This window comes from Hippoglossus stenolepis, chromosome 16 (assembly GCF_022539355.2).
Source record: "Hippoglossus stenolepis isolate QCI-W04-F060 chromosome 16, HSTE1.2, whole genome shotgun sequence".
Lineage (NCBI taxonomy): Eukaryota > Metazoa > Chordata > Actinopteri > Pleuronectiformes > Pleuronectidae > Hippoglossus > Hippoglossus stenolepis.
In genome coordinates this window covers 10375019-10391438 of record NC_061498.1, presented here as the reverse complement: position 1 = coordinate 10391438, position 16420 = coordinate 10375019, and the positions used below count along the sequence as shown (strand labels likewise).

Below are 16420 nucleotides of genomic sequence, written 5' to 3'. Positions count from 1 at the left end.
TAGATCTAACTGAAGCTCCTCCTCCTGTCCCTCTCTCAGTTTCAGTGTTGTATTAAATTGCTCCTCCAGCACCTCCTCTCCTCATCCTCCAAACCCTCTCATCTGATCCTCATCACCCTCTCAAGTGACAAGGCCACTCTCAGCACACACTGACAACATGCTGGGGACCCTCTGCACTCTCATCACCGCTCTAACATGTAAGGAGGCTGACTTACTGCAGCTCCGGCCTCGTGTTGGATTCATCAGTCTGTGTGTTTCTCTTGACTCCGTGTGGTCTTGTTGTTTCCAGGTGTGAGTGGTGTGACGGTGGTGACACAGAAGCCTCCTGTTGTGACCGTGAGAAAGGGCAGTCACCATGGACTGTAACCTGGGGACTGGTGGCGCTGATTATGCTAACTGGTATAAACAGATTCCTGGAGGAGTTCCTCAGCTGAGTCACTTATCATGGATGGAGCTCTCCAAGCTATGGTTCTGGTTTCTCTTCTCCCCAAATTCACATCCACTCATCAGTCGACATCAGATTATCGTTTGATCATAAACAACATGGAGGAGGGAGACTCTGCTGTTTATCACTGTAGCGCATGGGACAGCTCTGCTAATGAGTGGGTATCACAGTGATTCACACTGTGACAAAAACCTCCTCACTTAAAACTTCTGCTTTTTCTCCTGCTGACACAACCGACCGTGAAGCGATCAGGTGATGCTCTCTGTCCACAGAAGTTGAAAACTCTGATTATACGACCTTATAATATGGCAAAATTCAAATGTTAAAACATCCCAGATTATTTTCCGGGATTACTACACAAATCTTATTTTTTGTGCTTATATATATCTGATATGCTTTAACAAAAAAAGTCCAACACTAAAGCACAAATCATATTCTCAGAAAAGCTTTTAAAATTGTTGTAATAATTATTGTTTGCAGAAAATGTTAATATAACTTTCCACTCATCATGAAACAATCAATTAACAGGAAGTGAGCAACAAAGAATCAATGTGTTCATTTGATGATTTAAATTTCCTCAATGTAATAAAAGTGTGACGCACATCTAGTGATGGTTGAGGTGATTAGTTATTCTATACCAATCTAACTGCTTTACCATTCCTTCATTTATATGCTTCACTCATCAATGTTTGATCATTAATACAATTTCCCAAAATTGCGAAATAAATTCAAGTCCTAATCAGAGCAGCTCACAAACAGGACGTCAGCAGAAATGTTATCTGTGAAATCACATCAGTATTAACCCACAGGTATTAAACCCCCATGTTTAATACTGCAGATAATGTGACACCTTAGTTAGGAATAATTAAATTCCCTGTTTGGTTTTTTTTCTAACAGATGCATTGTTGCCTTTTTCCCATTTGTCATTGGAGAACCATAGTCAACTGAAGTTTTCACACTCTGACTCCTGCGAAGGAGAAACTTGTTGAATATGTTCCCCTCCATGTCTCCAGTTTCCACACATACTGCTGATTAGATTAAAACATTATTTTAAATAGAGCTGACACTTGACTTTTTTATTTAATTAGGGCTATAAATAAGGCGAGCGGGTGCACAGGTGCATCCTGGGAAGGAGAAAAAAGGTGGAGTGGAGAGGTGATGCTTCTGAGGATGAAAATTCAGATTCAGTTACTACAGGTGTTATGAGAACGTTACTACATTGATTCACTAAACCAAAATAAGGGAAAACTCATTTTGCTCTCTGAGATATTTTGTACCTTTTCAAGTATTAAGTAAATTTTAGTGACAAAAACAGAAACAAACTTTGCTGTCATTTGTATTGAGAAACGTTACAGCAGAATCAGGCGCTGGTGAAGTTATTGAAGTATGATATCAAAATAATATCATTGTCTCAGCTGCAGTGAACAAACTATTTCAGACGTGTTTTGGAAAAATTTTTTATTGAAAGCAACAGTTGCAAAGTTGATAGAACACCACCACCCAACCCTCACAACGTGTGTCACAAGCATACAAACGCATTCTCCTGCATGAAACAAAGCACAAGCAGGAAAAAAGAAGCAGGTTTTAAATGGTCATTCTGCTCCTCTGTTATTCTTCAGTGGTGCAGACGGACTTGTTGATGTTTTCCTCTGACGTCTGGGAGCCCAGAGACACTTTACATGTGTAAAGCTTGTCCATGTTCCAGTCACACGTCCGGATGGCCAGATAGCTGCTGATTTGGAAAGTCTGGTCCGGTTGGTGGACGGCGGTGCTGGTAGAGATCCCACTGCTCACTGGACTCCCACCGACCAACCAGGTCACTTCTGCAAAAGGCACAGACTGACTGGACAGACAGAGCAGAGTGGCTTTGTTGGAGCAGAGCTCAGCACTGGACGGAGGGAAGACAGTCAGGACAGGAGGAGAGAGGCTGGAGCCTGGAAATACAACAAGGACATTAATTACTAGGAATACACTGATTGATGGAAAACATGACAGTCTCAGTGAAGGATGAAGAGTTTTCATGCTGCAGAAGCATCTAAAATAATTACAGTTTGTCTTTTTTAGTTAACACTGTTCATAGAATATGATCCATAAGTCTTTCAAAACATTTATACATTTATTGATTGTGTCTAACAAAATCATATTTGTTTTCCAATACAACTATTTCAGTCAGTGAGATAAATTATTACATTTAAGTTCTTACTTTTTGTGTTTATCTAATAACCAAAGACGATTTCAAAAAGAGAATCAAGATACGTTAAAAACTAATCCTATGAACCAAACAACAAATACAGTGGATCATCATTGTTATTGTAAAGGTAAATAGATTTTACAAAGATTACATTTCTCACAACATGTGGAACTGAAAAGTATATAAGTATATTCTTATTAAAAACAGGCAAATCATTTGTATAAAACATTTCCAGTCTTGTGATCATTGGCATATTTCTGTGTCATATACAAAGTGTGGTATCAAGGCAAAGCTGGTATACAAAAATATAAGAATCTTAAAATCATCAAAAAAAAGGTTAAATATTTTACAGAATCAACAAACACACATTTATTCTTTTCTGTCCATTTGGGTTGGATGAAAAATATAAATTGTGTTCATTGATCAGTTAAAAAGTTCTTACCTGTCACAATCAGCTTGGTCCCTTGTCCGAATACCACAGTGATTCAGTTTGTGCACATGGCTGTACAAAAACCTCCTGACGCTCTCTGAGGGGAGTGGAGCTGAAACTTCCTGTTGAGACCAACGTTCACTGTGAACGTCTCATTCTCTTCATCAGTCTGTTTATTTTCCAAAATATTAAAAACTGCTGCACTTGTTTCAAACGTTGTGTCTGCAGGAGAATTTATTCAATCACCCTCAATGTTTTTCTTGACTTATAGTGTTTGATGTTGGTCGGGTGTGTTGACAGCAGCTGAGTGTCCCTCCCTGAGGTTTTTGTCACAGTGTGAATCATTGTGATACGTGTTCTTTAGCAGAGTCGTCCCATGTGTGACAGTAATAAACAGCAGAGTCTCCCTCCTCCACGTTGTTTATGATCAAACGATAATCTGTTGTCGACTGATGAGTGGATGTGAATTTGGGAGAAGAGAAACCAGAACCATAGCCTGGAGAGCTCCATCCATGATAAAACCTCACTACATGCTGAGGAACTCCTCCTGGAATCTGTTTATACCAACGAGCATTGCTGCCAGTAACAGTCCCCAGGTTACAGTCCATGGTGACTGTCTCTCCTTTCCTCACGGTCACAACAGGAGGCTTCTGTGTCACCACCGTCACACCACTCACACCTGGAAACAACAAGACCACACGGAGTCAAGAGAAACACACAGACTGATGAATCCAACACGAGGCCGGAGCTGCAGTAAGTCAGCCTCCTTACATGTTAGAGCGGTGATGAGAGTGCAGAGGGTCCCCAGCATGTTGTCAGTGTGTGCTGAGAGTGGCCTTGTCACTTGAGAGGGAGATGAGGGTCAGATGAGAGGGTTTGGAGGATGAGGAGAGGAGGTGCTGGAGGAGCAATTTAATACAACTCTGAAACTGAGAGAGGGATAGGAGGAGGAGCTTTGGTTAAGTCTGCCTGGTTTGTCATGTGTACTTTAATCCTCTTTATGGAGAAATATTTCATGTATCCATTTTTCTCAGTGTAGGTGAATACTTTCATTGATTTGTGTGTTTTATCGTGTTTCCATAATTTTGCAAACTTAAAGGGATAGTTCACGCAAAAATGAAAATCCACTCATTATTCACCACTATGCCGATGGAGGGGTGGGTGAAGTGTTTGAGTCCACAAAACACTTTTGGATTTCAGGGGTAAACAGCGTTGCAGCCAAATCCAATATAACACGAAAGGAGGTAATTTACACCATGTTTTTAGTCTGAATGTTCTCTGTGATCTCGTGTAGGCGTGGCTCCAGAAGGAGGATATCAGAGGATATTAAGACTAAAAACGCCATTATCAAGCTGTTACAGGTGAGATTTGAATGTCAGGGCTTACGGACACTTGGATGACATCACGAGGCAGTATGGGGAAGCAGTATTTTTTTCAGTAATGAGTGAATTTTCAGTTTTGGGTGAACTATCCCTTTAAGTCAGTTAAAATCACCTTCATCAAGATCATCTCTTTAGGATATGAACATAATTTAAACACACTACAGTTAAAATGTCTGTGATTGACCAAATAGGACTTATTAAAACAGTGGTGTGTTTGCAGTCAGGGACAGTTTCCTATCATTCTACACAGGTCTGACCCTTGACCTTTTCATTTACATGAAGTTATAAATCAGGAGAGGCGGCCTGCAGGTGCATCCTGGGTAGGAAGAGGGTGAGGTTGAGAGGTTACGCTTCACTGATAAAAACTCTGTTTCAGTTGCAGCTCATTTGACTGTTCTGACGTGTCAACTGCTACTGAAATCACATTGTTTTTTTTGTATTGAATGATTCGTGAATGTAACAGAATGAAGCATGACAGTGTAAGTAAATGATGAATAATTTTCATGCTGCAGAAGAGTCTAAAATGTTCACATTTGTTTTTTTAAGTGACCTGAGGTAGTGTATTTCTTTACTTTTAAATGTAGGTAGGTAGGCATGGTATGCATCATTTAAGTGATGTAGGTGGGAACTTATTAAATAAATACATTTAAATGGTTTAAAGAAATGTCAATCACCACCGTCACACATCTTAGAGCAGTGATGAGAGTGCAGACAGTTGTCATTGTAAGCTGTGATGATCGCTGCACTGGATCATTGATAGAAAGGCACGGGGGGCATGTCTCAACTCCCCTGTCTGATCTGCAGGATGCACCTGAAGGCCTCCTGTCTTTATATAGCTTCATGTAAATTAGGAGGTTCAGAGTCAATTCACAGGACTGGAAACTGATGATTCAGTGATTAGTATTAGTCAGTTCTAGCTCATGAATATTCATTGTGAAAATATGTGCATGTGCTTGTGTCCATACGTAGATACTCATTTTACCAGTTGCAGAAATCGTATTGATCTCCCATCTCCGGTTACTCCAACTGAAACAAAGAAACGTGAAGATTCAAACGTTGCACGACCAGCATGGTGACATCTGTAGGATCGGACAAATCTTTTAGAAATGATGAACAGAAGTGAGGCAGTTTATTAAAATATGGTTTAACCACGACTCCTCATCGTTAAATTATCTGTTGACTGGAGAGTTGTTCCTTTTCTTTTCAGGCATCACAAATTCTGGAAATATTATTGGTCACCTCACTCTGCACAAAAACAGACACCAGAGAGTAACAAGTGGATAAGTTCAGAACATCTTCACCGGCACAAATGACAATTCCAGGTTTAATATCAAGGCGTTTGCATTTTTAGTGGAGCAGCGTCTCTCCATGACTCACTTTCCTCCCTCCCAGGATGCACCTGCACGCCTCCTCTCTCGTAGCTCCATGTGAACAAGAGGTCAGTGTCATTGAAAATCCCAAAGTTTAAAGGAAAAGTCTTAAACAACCATTATATTGCATTCCAACACAAACATTTATGTGTAATTTAGATCCTGTAATCAACTCTTATATTCATCTGCTAACATTCACACTGTCTATATCTGGAGAACATTATACGAACATATTCAATTATTATTGAAGAATTTAATGATGTATTTAATTGAGAATATATGTGTTTGCCACTTGGAAATTCATCAACATAAAACCATTATCTAAGTGTCAAATAGATCTAACTGAAACATATATATCCCTCTCTCAGTTCAAGTGTGTATTTAAGTGCTCCTCCAGCCCACCTCTCTCCTCATCCTCCCAAACCTCTCCTTGTCAGCCCTCATCTCCTCTACAGTGACAGAACACTCTCCTTTGCCCAGCAGCATGCTGGGGACCCTCTGCCTCTGTCACCGCTCTAACATGTAGGCTGACTTGCAGCTCCCGGCCTCGTGTTGGTTCGCCAGTCTGTGTGTTTCTTGACTCGTGCGTGCTATTGGGCACCGAGTGCCCATTGGTGTGACAGTGGTGACAGAAGCCTCCTGTTGTGACCGTGGGAAGGAAGAACAGTCACCATGGACTGTAACCTGGGGACTATTACTAACGCTTCTTTCTAGTATAAACAGATTCCAGGAGGTTCCTGCAGTATGTACTAAAGTTTTATCATGAATATAGCTCTCAGGCTATGGTTCTGGTTTTCTCTTCTCCCAGAATTCACATCCACTCCATCAGTCGACAACAGATTATCGTTTGATCATAAACAACGTGGAGGAGGGAGACTCTGCTGTTTATCACTGTACCACATGGGACGTCTCTGCTAATGAGCACGTATCACAGTGATTCACACTGTGACAAAAACCTCCTCACTTAACACTTCTGCTTTTTCTCCTGATGACACATGTTGACCGACTGTGAAGCCATCAGGTGATGCTCTCTGTCCACAGAAGTTGAAACCTCTGATGATACGTATATATAATATAGCAAAATGTAAATGTTAAAACATCAAAGATTATTTTCCTGGATTACAAAACAAATCAAAATTTTTGTGATTATATATATCTGATATGCTTTAACAAAAAAAAGTACAACACTAAAGCACAAATCATGATCTCAGAAAAGTTTTTAAATTGTTGAAATAATTATTGTTTACAGAAAATGTTAATATAACTTTCCACTCATCATGAAACAATCAATTAACAGGAAGTGAAACGTAACAAATAATCAATGTGTTCATTTTGCTGATTTAAATTTCCTCAATGTAATAAAAGTGTGACGCGCAACAAATGATTTTTGAGGTGATTAGTTATTCTATACCACAATCTAACTGCTTTACACCATTCCTTCATTTATATGCTTCACTCATTAATGTGTGATGATTAATATGATTTCCACAAAATTACTAAATAAATTCAAGTTCTAATAAGAGCAGCTCACAAACAGGACGTCAGCAGAAATGTTCTCTGTGAAATCACATCAGTATTAACCCACAGGTATTAAACCCCCATGTTTAATACTGCAGATAATGTGACACCTTAGTTAGTGATAATTAAATTCCCTCTTTGTTTCTTTTTCTAACAGATGCATTGTTGCCTTTTTACCATTTGTCATTGGAGAACCATAGTCTTCAGGAGTTTCACCTCTGACTCCTTCGAAGGAGAAAACTTGTTGTATATGTTCCCCTCCATGTCTCCAGTTTCCACACATACTGCTGATTAGATAAAAACATTATTTTAAAGAGAGCTGACACTGGTCATCTATATTTAATTAGGGCTATAAATAAGGAGAGCGGGTGCACAGGTGCATCCTGGGAAGGAGAAAAAAGGTGGAGTGGAGAGGTGATGCTTCCGAGGATGAAAATTCAGATTCAGTTACTACAGGTGTTATGAGAATTTTACTACATTGATTCACTAAACCAAAAGAAGGTGAAACTCATTTTGCTCTCTGCGCCATTTTGTACCTTTTCAAGTATTAAGTAAATTTTACTGACAAAAACAGAAACAAACTTTGCTGTCATTTGTGTTGAGAAACGTTACAGCAGAATCAGGCGCTGGTGACGTTGTTGTTAATGATATCAAAATATCATTGTCTCAGCTGCAGTGAGAACAAACTATTTCAGACGTGTTTTGGAAAAATGATTTTGTGAAAGCAACGGTACAAAAGTTGATAGAACACCACCACCCAACCTCGCGTGTGTCACAACTACAAAGCGCGTTCTCCTGCATGGAAACCGGCACAAGCAGGAAAAAGAAGCAGGTTTTAAATGGTCATTCTGCTCCTCTGTTATTCTTCAGTGGTGCCGTTTCACTGATGATGATATTTCAGTAAATTAAGCCCGGGTTTTACATGTGTAAGCATATATTCCAGTCCAGTCCAGGACTTGATATGCAGATTTGAATCTGGGCCAAATTGGTGGGTTTGGCGGTGATATAGCGACAGTCTCACCCTTCACGATTTCCACCATTAACCAAACCACTTTTCTCTTTAAGGCTTGATTGTGGAGCAAGGCGGTGGCAGTGCACTTTTTATTAGAGCTGGTTCAGCTTTGGTTGAGAGAGAAGAACAAAAATCAGGATCTGGAGGGCAGGCTGGTGAATACAACAAGTTAAATTTTTTTTTAAGTTTTTGAGATGATGAACATAGCGATCTCAGTGAGTTAAGTTTTTCAGCTTTATAGATAATCTAAGTATTTACATAATTTTTTAATCAACAATGTCAGTAGAATATGATCCATAAGTCTTTCAAAACATTAATACATTCATTGATTGTGTCTAACAAAATCATATTTTTTTCCAATACAACTATTTCAGTCAGTGTGAGACATTATGACATTTAAGTTCTTACTTTTTGTGTTTATCTAATAACCAAAGACGATTTTACAAAAAGAAAATTAAGATACGTTAAAAACTAATCCTATGAAGCAAACAACAAAGACAGTGGATCATCATTGTTATTGTAAAGGTAAATAGATTTTACAAAGATGACATTTCTCACAACATGTGGAACTGAATAGTAAATAAGTATATTCTTGTTAAAAACAGGCGAATCATTTGTAGAAAACATTTCCAGTCTTGTGATCATTGGCACATTTCTGTGTCAAATACAAAGTGTGGTATCAAGGCAAAGCTGATATTCAAAAATTTAACAATCTTAAATTCACCAAATAAAATGTTAAATATTTTTCAAAATCAACATATACACATTTATTCTTTTCTGTCCATTTGGGCCAGAGGCAAAATATCAATTGTGTTTATTGATCAGTTAAAAAGTTCTTACCTGTCACAATCAGCTTGGTCCCTTGTCCGAATACCACAGTGATTCAGTTTGTGCACATGGCTGTACAAAAACCTCCTGACGCTCTCTGAGGGGAGTGGAGCTGAAACTTCCTGTTGAGACCAACGTTCACTGTGAACGTCTCATTCTCTTCATCAGTCTGTTTATTTACTAAATTAAAAAAACTGCTGCACTTGTTTCAAACATTGTGTCTGCAGGAGAATTTATTCATTCACCCTCAATGTTTTTCTTGACTTATAGTGTTTGATGTTGGTCGGGTGTGTTGACAGCAGCTGATTGTACCTCCCTGAGGTTTTTGTCACAGTGTGAATCACTGTGATACGTTTTCACTAGCAGACTTGTCCCATGTTTGACAGTAATAAACAGCAGAGTCTCCCTCCTCCACGGTGTTTATGATCAAACGATAATCTGTTGTTGACTGATGAGTGGATGTGAATTTGGGAGAAGAGAAACCAGAACCATAGTTTGTAGAACTCCATCCATGATGAAACTGTAGTACATACTGAGGAACTCCTCCTGGAATCTGTTTATACCAGGTAGCAGAGTCGTCAGTAACAGTCCCCAGGTTACAGTCCATGGTGACTGTCTCTCCTTTCCTCACGGTCACAACAGGAGGCTTCTGTGTCACCACCGTCACACCACTCACACCTGGAAACAAACAGACCACACGGAGTCAAGAGAAACACACAGACTGATGAATCCAACCTGAGGCCGGAGCTGCAGTAAGTCAGCCTCCTTACATGTTAGGCGGTGATGAGAGTGGGGTCCCCAGCATGTTGTCAGTGTGTGCTGAGAGTGGCCTTGTCACTTGAGAGGGAGATGAGGGTCAGATGAGAGGGTTTGGAGGATGAGGAGAGGAGGTGCTGGAGGAGCAATTTAATACAACTCTGAAACTGAGAGAGGGATAGGAGGAGGAGCTTTGGTTAAGTCTGCATGGTTTGTCATGTGCACTTTATGGAGAAATATTTCATCTTTCCATTTTTCTCATTGTAGGTGAATACTTTCATTGATTTGTGTGTTTTAAAGTGTTTCCATAATTTTGCAAACTTAAAGGGATAGTTCACCCAAAAATGTAAATTCACTCATTATTCACCACTATGCCGATGGAGGGGTGGGTGAAGTGTTTGAGTCCACAAAACACTTTTGGATTTCAGGGGTAAACAGCGTTGCAGCCAAATCCAATATAACACGAAAGGAGGTAATTTACACCATGTTTTTAGTCTGAATGTTCTCTGTGATCTACGTGTGAACGTGGCTCCAGAGGAGGATATCAGAGGATATTAAGACTAAAAACATGGAGTAAATGAAGCTGTTTCATGTGAGATTTGAATGTCAGGGCTTACGGACACTTGGATGACATCACAGGAGCAGTATGGAGTACTGATACTTTTTTTTTCATTAATGAGTGAATTTTCAAATTTGGGTGAACTATCCCTTTAAGTCACAGTTAAAATCACCTTCATCAACATTTTAATTAGTCAACAACAATCATCTATTTAGGATATGAACATAATTTAAACACATCACAGTTAAAATGTGTATGATTGACCAAATAGCACTTATTAAAACAGTGGTGTGTTTGCAGTCAGGGACAGTTTCCTATCATTCTACACAGGTCTGACCCTTGACCTTTTCATTTACATGAAGTTATAAATCAGGAGAGGCGGCCTGCAGGTGCATCCTGGGTAGGAAGAGGGTGAGGTTGAGAGGTTACGCTTCACTGATAAAAACTCTGTTTCAGTTGCAGCTCATTTGACTGTTCTGACGTGTCAACTGCTCCTGAAATCACTTTTTTGTATTGAATGATTGGCAAATGTAACAGAATGAAGCATGACAGTGTAAGTAAATGATGAATAATTTTCATGCTGCAGAAGAGTCTAAAATGTTCACATTTGTTTTTTTAAGTGACCTGAAGGTGGCGTGTATTTCTTTACTTTTAAATGTAGGTAGGTAGGCATGGTATGCATCATTTAAGTGATGTAGGTGGGGACTAATTTAATAAAAGCATTTAAATGGTTTAAAGAAATGTCAATCACCACCGTCACACATGTTAGAGCAGTGATGAGAGTGCAGACAGTTGTCATTGTAAGCTGTGGTGATCGTTGCACTGGACCATTGATAGAAAGTTACGGGGGCTCATGTCTCAACTCCCCTCTCTGATCTGCAGGATGCACCTGAAGGCCTCCTGTCTTTATATAGCTTCATGTAAATTAGGAGGTTCAGAGTCAATTCACTGGACTGGAAACTGATGATTCAGTGATTAGTATGAGTCAGTCCTAGCTTTTGAATATTCATTATGAAAATATGTGCATGTGCTTGTGTCCTGCAATAGATGCCTCATTTTAAGTTGCAGAAATCGTATTGATCTCCCATCTCTGGTTACTCCAACTGAAACAAAGAAATGTGAAGATTCAAACGTTGCACAAACCAGCATGAGTGACATCTGTAGGATCTCGGACAAATCTTTGAGAAACGATGACCAGAAGTGAGACGGTTAGTAAACCATGAGTTTAACCACAGCTCCTCATCCGGTCAGTCACTCTGTTGACTGGAGAGTTGTTCCTTTTCTTTTCAGGCATCACAAATTCTGGAAATATTATTGGTCACCTCACTCTGCACAAAAACACACACCAGAGAGTAACAAGTGGATAAGTTCAGAACATCTTCACCGCCACAAATGACAATTCCAGGTTTAATATCAAGGCGTTTGCATTTTTAGTGCAGCAGCATCTCTCCATGACTCACTTTCCTCCCTCCCAGGATGCACCTGCACGCCTCCTCTCTCGCGCTCCATGTGAACAAAGAGGTCGGGTGTCAGTGAAATCCCGAAGTTTAAAAGGAAAAGTCTTGAAACAACTTCATTATATTACATCAAACACAAAACGTTTCTGTAAAATCAATTTAGATCCTGTAATCAACTCTTATATTCATCTTAACATTCACACTGTCCTATATATGCAGAGAACATTATATGAAGATATTCAATTATTGACTGAAGGATTTAATGATGTATTTAATTGGGGAGAATATATATGTTTGCCATTTGGAAATTCATCAACATAAAACCATTATCTAAGTGTCAAATAGATCTAACTGAAGCTCCTCCTCCTGTCCCTCTCTCAGTTTCAGTGTTGTATTAAATTGCTCCTCCAGCACCTCCTCTCCTCATCCTCCAAACCCTCTCATCTGACCCTCATCAGCCTCTCAAGTGACAAGGCCACTCTCAGCACACACTGACAACATGCTGGGGACCCTCTGCACTCTCATCACCGCTCTAACATGTAAGGAGGCTGACTTACTGCAGCTCCGGCCTCGTGTTGGATTCATCAGTCTGTGTGTTTCTCTTGACTCCGTGTGGTCTTGTTGTTTCCAGGTGTGAGTGGTGTGACGGTGGTGACACAGAAGCCTCCTGTTGTGACCGTGAGGAAAGGAGAGACAGTCACCATGGACTGTAACCTGGGGACTGGTAGTAACAGTTATGCTAACTGGTATAAACAGATTCCAGGAGGAGTTCCTCAGTATGTACTGAGGTCTTATCATGGATGGAGCTCTCCAAGCTATGGTTCTGGTTTCTCTTCTCCCAAATTCACATCCACTCATCAGTCGACATCAGATTATCGTTTGATCATAAACAACGTGGAGGAGGGAGACTCTGCTGTTTATTACTGTAGCGCATGGGACAGCTCTGCTAGTGAATGTGTATCACAGTGATTTACACTGTGACAAAAACCTCCTCACTTAACACTTCTGCTTTTTCTCCTGCTGACACATGTTGACCGACTGTGAAGCGATCAGGTGATGCTCTCTGTCCACAGAAGTTGAAACCTCTGATTATACGTATATATAATATATCAAAATTCAAATGTTAAAACATCCCAGATTATTTTCCTGGATTACTACACAAATCTAAATTGTTGTGCTTATATATATATATATATATATATCTGATATGCTTTAACAAAAAAAAGTACAACACTAAAGCACAAATCATGATCTCAGAAAAGTTTTTAAATTGTTGAAATAATTATTGTTTACAGAAAATGTTAATATAACTTTCCACTCATCATGAAACAATCAATTAACAGGAAGTGAGCAACAAAGAAACAATGTGTTCATTTGCTGATTTAAATTTCCTCAATGTAATAAAAGTGTGACGCACATCTAGTGATGGTTGAGGTGATTAGTTATTCTATACCAATCTAACTGCTTTACCATTCCTTCATTTATATGCTTCACTCATTAATGTGTGATGATTAATCGATTTCCACAAAATTACTAAATAAATTCAAGTTCTAATCAGAGCAGCTCACAAACAGGACGTCAATGAAATGTTCTCTGTGAAATCACATCAGTTTTAACCCACAGGTATTAAACCCACATGTTTAATACTGAAGATAATGTGACACCTTAGTTAGGAATAATTAAATTCCCTGTTTGTTTCTTTTTCTAACAGATGCATTGTTGCCTTTTTAGCATTTGTCATTGGAGAACCATAGTCAACTGAAGTTTTCAAACTCTGACTCCTGGGAAGGAGAAAACTTGTTGTATATGTTCCCCTCCATGTCTCCAGTTTCCACACATACTGCTGATTAGATAAACATTATTTTAAATAGAGCTGACACTTTTCATCTATATTTAATTAGGGCTTTAAATAAGGAGAGCGGGTGCACAGGTGCATCCTGGGAAGGAGAAAAAAGGTGGAGTGGAGAGGTGATGCTTCTGAGGATGAAAATTCAGTTTCAGTTACTACAGGTTTTATGAGAACGTTACTACATTGATTCACTAAACCAAAATAAGGGGAAACTAATTTTGCTCTCTGAGATATTTTGTGCTTTTTCAAGTATAAAGTACATTTTACTGACAAAAACAGAAACAAACTTTGCTGTCATTTGTGTTGAGAAATGTTACAGCAGAATCAGGCGCTGGTGAAGTTATTGTTAATGATATCAAAATATCATTGTCTCAGCTGCAGTGAGAACAAACTATTTCAGACGTGTTTTGGACATAATGATTTTTTATTGAAAGCAACAGATGCAAAGTTGATAGAACACCACCACCCAACCCTCACAACGTGTGTCACAAGCATACAAACGCATTTTCCTGCATGAAACAAAGCACAAACAGGAAAAAAGAAGCAGGTTTTAAATGGTCATTCTGCTCCTCTGTTATTCTTCAGTGGTGCAGACGGACTTGTTGATGTTTTCCTCTGACGTCTGGGAGCCCAGAGACACTTTACATGTGTAAAGCTTGTCCATGTTCCAGTCACCGTCCGGATGGCCAGATAGCTGCTGATTTGGAAAGTCTGGTCGGTTGTTGGACGGCGGTGCTGGTAGAGATCCCACTGCTCACTGGACTCCCACCGACCAACCAGGTCACTTCTGCTAAAGGCACAGACTGACTGGACAGACAGAGCAGACTGGCTTTGTTGGAACAGAGCTCAGCACTGGACGGAGGGAAGACAGTCAGGACAGGAGGAGAGAGGCTGGAGCCTGGAAATACAACAAGGACAGCTGATACTAGGAATACACTGATTGATGGAAAACATGACAGTCTCAGTGAAGGATAAAGAGTTTTCATGCTGCAGAAGCATCTAAAATATTTACAGTTTGTCTTTTTTAATTAACACTGTTCATAGAATATGATCCATAAGTCTTTCAAAACATTTTTACATTTATTGATTGTGTCTAACAAAATCATATTTGTTTTCCAATACAACTATTTCAGTCAGTGACATTTAAGTTCTTACTTTTTGTGTTTATCTAATAACCAAAGACGATTTCAAAAAGAGAATTAAGATACGTTAAAAATTAATCCTATGAACCAAACAACAAATACAGTGGATCATCATTGTTATTGTAAAGGTAAATAGATTTTACAAAGATTAAATTTCTCACAACATGTGGAACTGAATAGTATATAAGTATATTCTTATTAAAAACAGGCGAATCATTTGTATAAAACATTTCCAATGTTGAGATCATTAGCAAATTTCTGTGTCATATACAAAGTGTGGTATCAAGGCAAAGCTGATATACAAAAATATAACAATCTTAAATTCATCAAATAAAAGGTTAAATATTTTACAGAATCAACAAACACACATTTATTCTATTCTGTCCATTTGGGCCAGAGGCAAAATATCAATTGTGTTTATTGATCAGTTAAAAAGTTCTTACCTGTCACAATCAGCTTGGTCCCTTGTCCGAATACCACAGTGATTCAGTTTGTGCACATGGCTGTACAAAAACCTCCTGACGCTCTCTGAGGGGAGTGGAGCTGAAACTTCCTGTTGAGACCAACGTTCACTGTGAACGTCTCATTCTCTTCATCAGTCTGTTTATTTACTAAATTAAAAAAACTGCTGCACTTGTTTCAAACATTGTGTCTGCAGGAGAATTTATTCAATCACCTTGAATGTTTTTCTTGACTTATAGTGTTTGATGTTGGTCAGGTGTGTTGACAGCAGCTGAGTGTCCCTCACAGTTTTGTCTGGTGTGAATCATTTGATACGTTTCTGTAGACTTGTCCCATGTTTGACAGTAATAAACAGCAGAGTCTCCCTCCTCCACGTTGTTTATGATCAAACGATAATCTGTTGTTGACTGATGAGTGGATGTGAATTTGGGAGAAGAGAAACCAGAACCATAGTTTGTAGAACTCCATCCATGATGAAACTGTAGTACATACTGAGGAACTCCTCCTGGAATCTGTTTATACCAGGTAGCAGAGTCGTCGTAACAGTCCCCAGGTTACAGTCCATGGTGACTGTCTCTCCTTTCTCACAATTACAACAGGAAACTACTGTCACCACCCGTCACACCACTCACACCTGGAAACAAAGACCACACGGAGTCAAGAGAAACACACAGACGATGAATCAACACGAGGCCGAACTGCAATGTAAAGTCAGCCTCCTTACATGTTAGAGCGGTGATGAGAGTGCAGAGGGTCCCCAGCATGTTGGCAGTGTGTGCTGAGAGTGGCCTTGTCACTTGAGAGGGAGATGAGGGTCAGATGAGAGGGTTTGGAGGATGAGGAGAGGAGGTGCTGGAGGAGCAATTTAATACAAACCTGAAACTGAGAGAGGGACAGGAGGAGGAGCTTTGGTTAAGTCTGCATGGTTTGTCATGTGTACTTTAATCCTCTTTATGGAGAAATATTTCATTTATCCATTATTCTCAGTGTAGGTGAATACTGTCATTGATTTGTGTGTT

At 39.4% G+C, this 16420-nt stretch overlaps 1 protein-coding gene, 2 pseudogenes and 1 gene segment (V, D, J or C); 2 read left to right on the top strand and 2 right to left on the bottom strand.

Moving 5' to 3' along the window:
- On the top strand, window positions 1-772 carry LOC124854976 (annotated as a pseudogene).
- Window positions 773-1888: 1116 nt separating this feature from the next.
- LOC118123783 (immunoglobulin lambda-1 light chain) lies at window positions 1889-3998 on the bottom strand. Its single transcript, XM_047343982.1, has 4 exons — window positions 3838-3998; window positions 3420-3745; window positions 3079-3112; window positions 1889-2379 (listed from the first exon to the last, which is right to left on the bottom strand). The coding sequence occupies exons 1-4, from the start codon at window positions 3875-3877 to the stop codon at window positions 2054-2056; spliced, it is 726 nt and encodes a 241-aa protein (XP_047199938.1). The 5' UTR covers window positions 3878-3998; the 3' UTR covers window positions 1889-2053.
- Window positions 3999-12336: 8338 nt separating this feature from the next.
- On the top strand, window positions 12337-12945 carry LOC118123784. The segment is given in 2 exon segments: window positions 12337-12487; window positions 12580-12945. Coding segments are annotated over 2 exon segments (378 nt in total).
- Window positions 12946-14202: 1257 nt separating this feature from the next.
- Window positions 14203-16351, bottom strand: LOC124854985 (annotated as a pseudogene).
- Window positions 16352-16420: the final 69 nt, after the last annotated feature.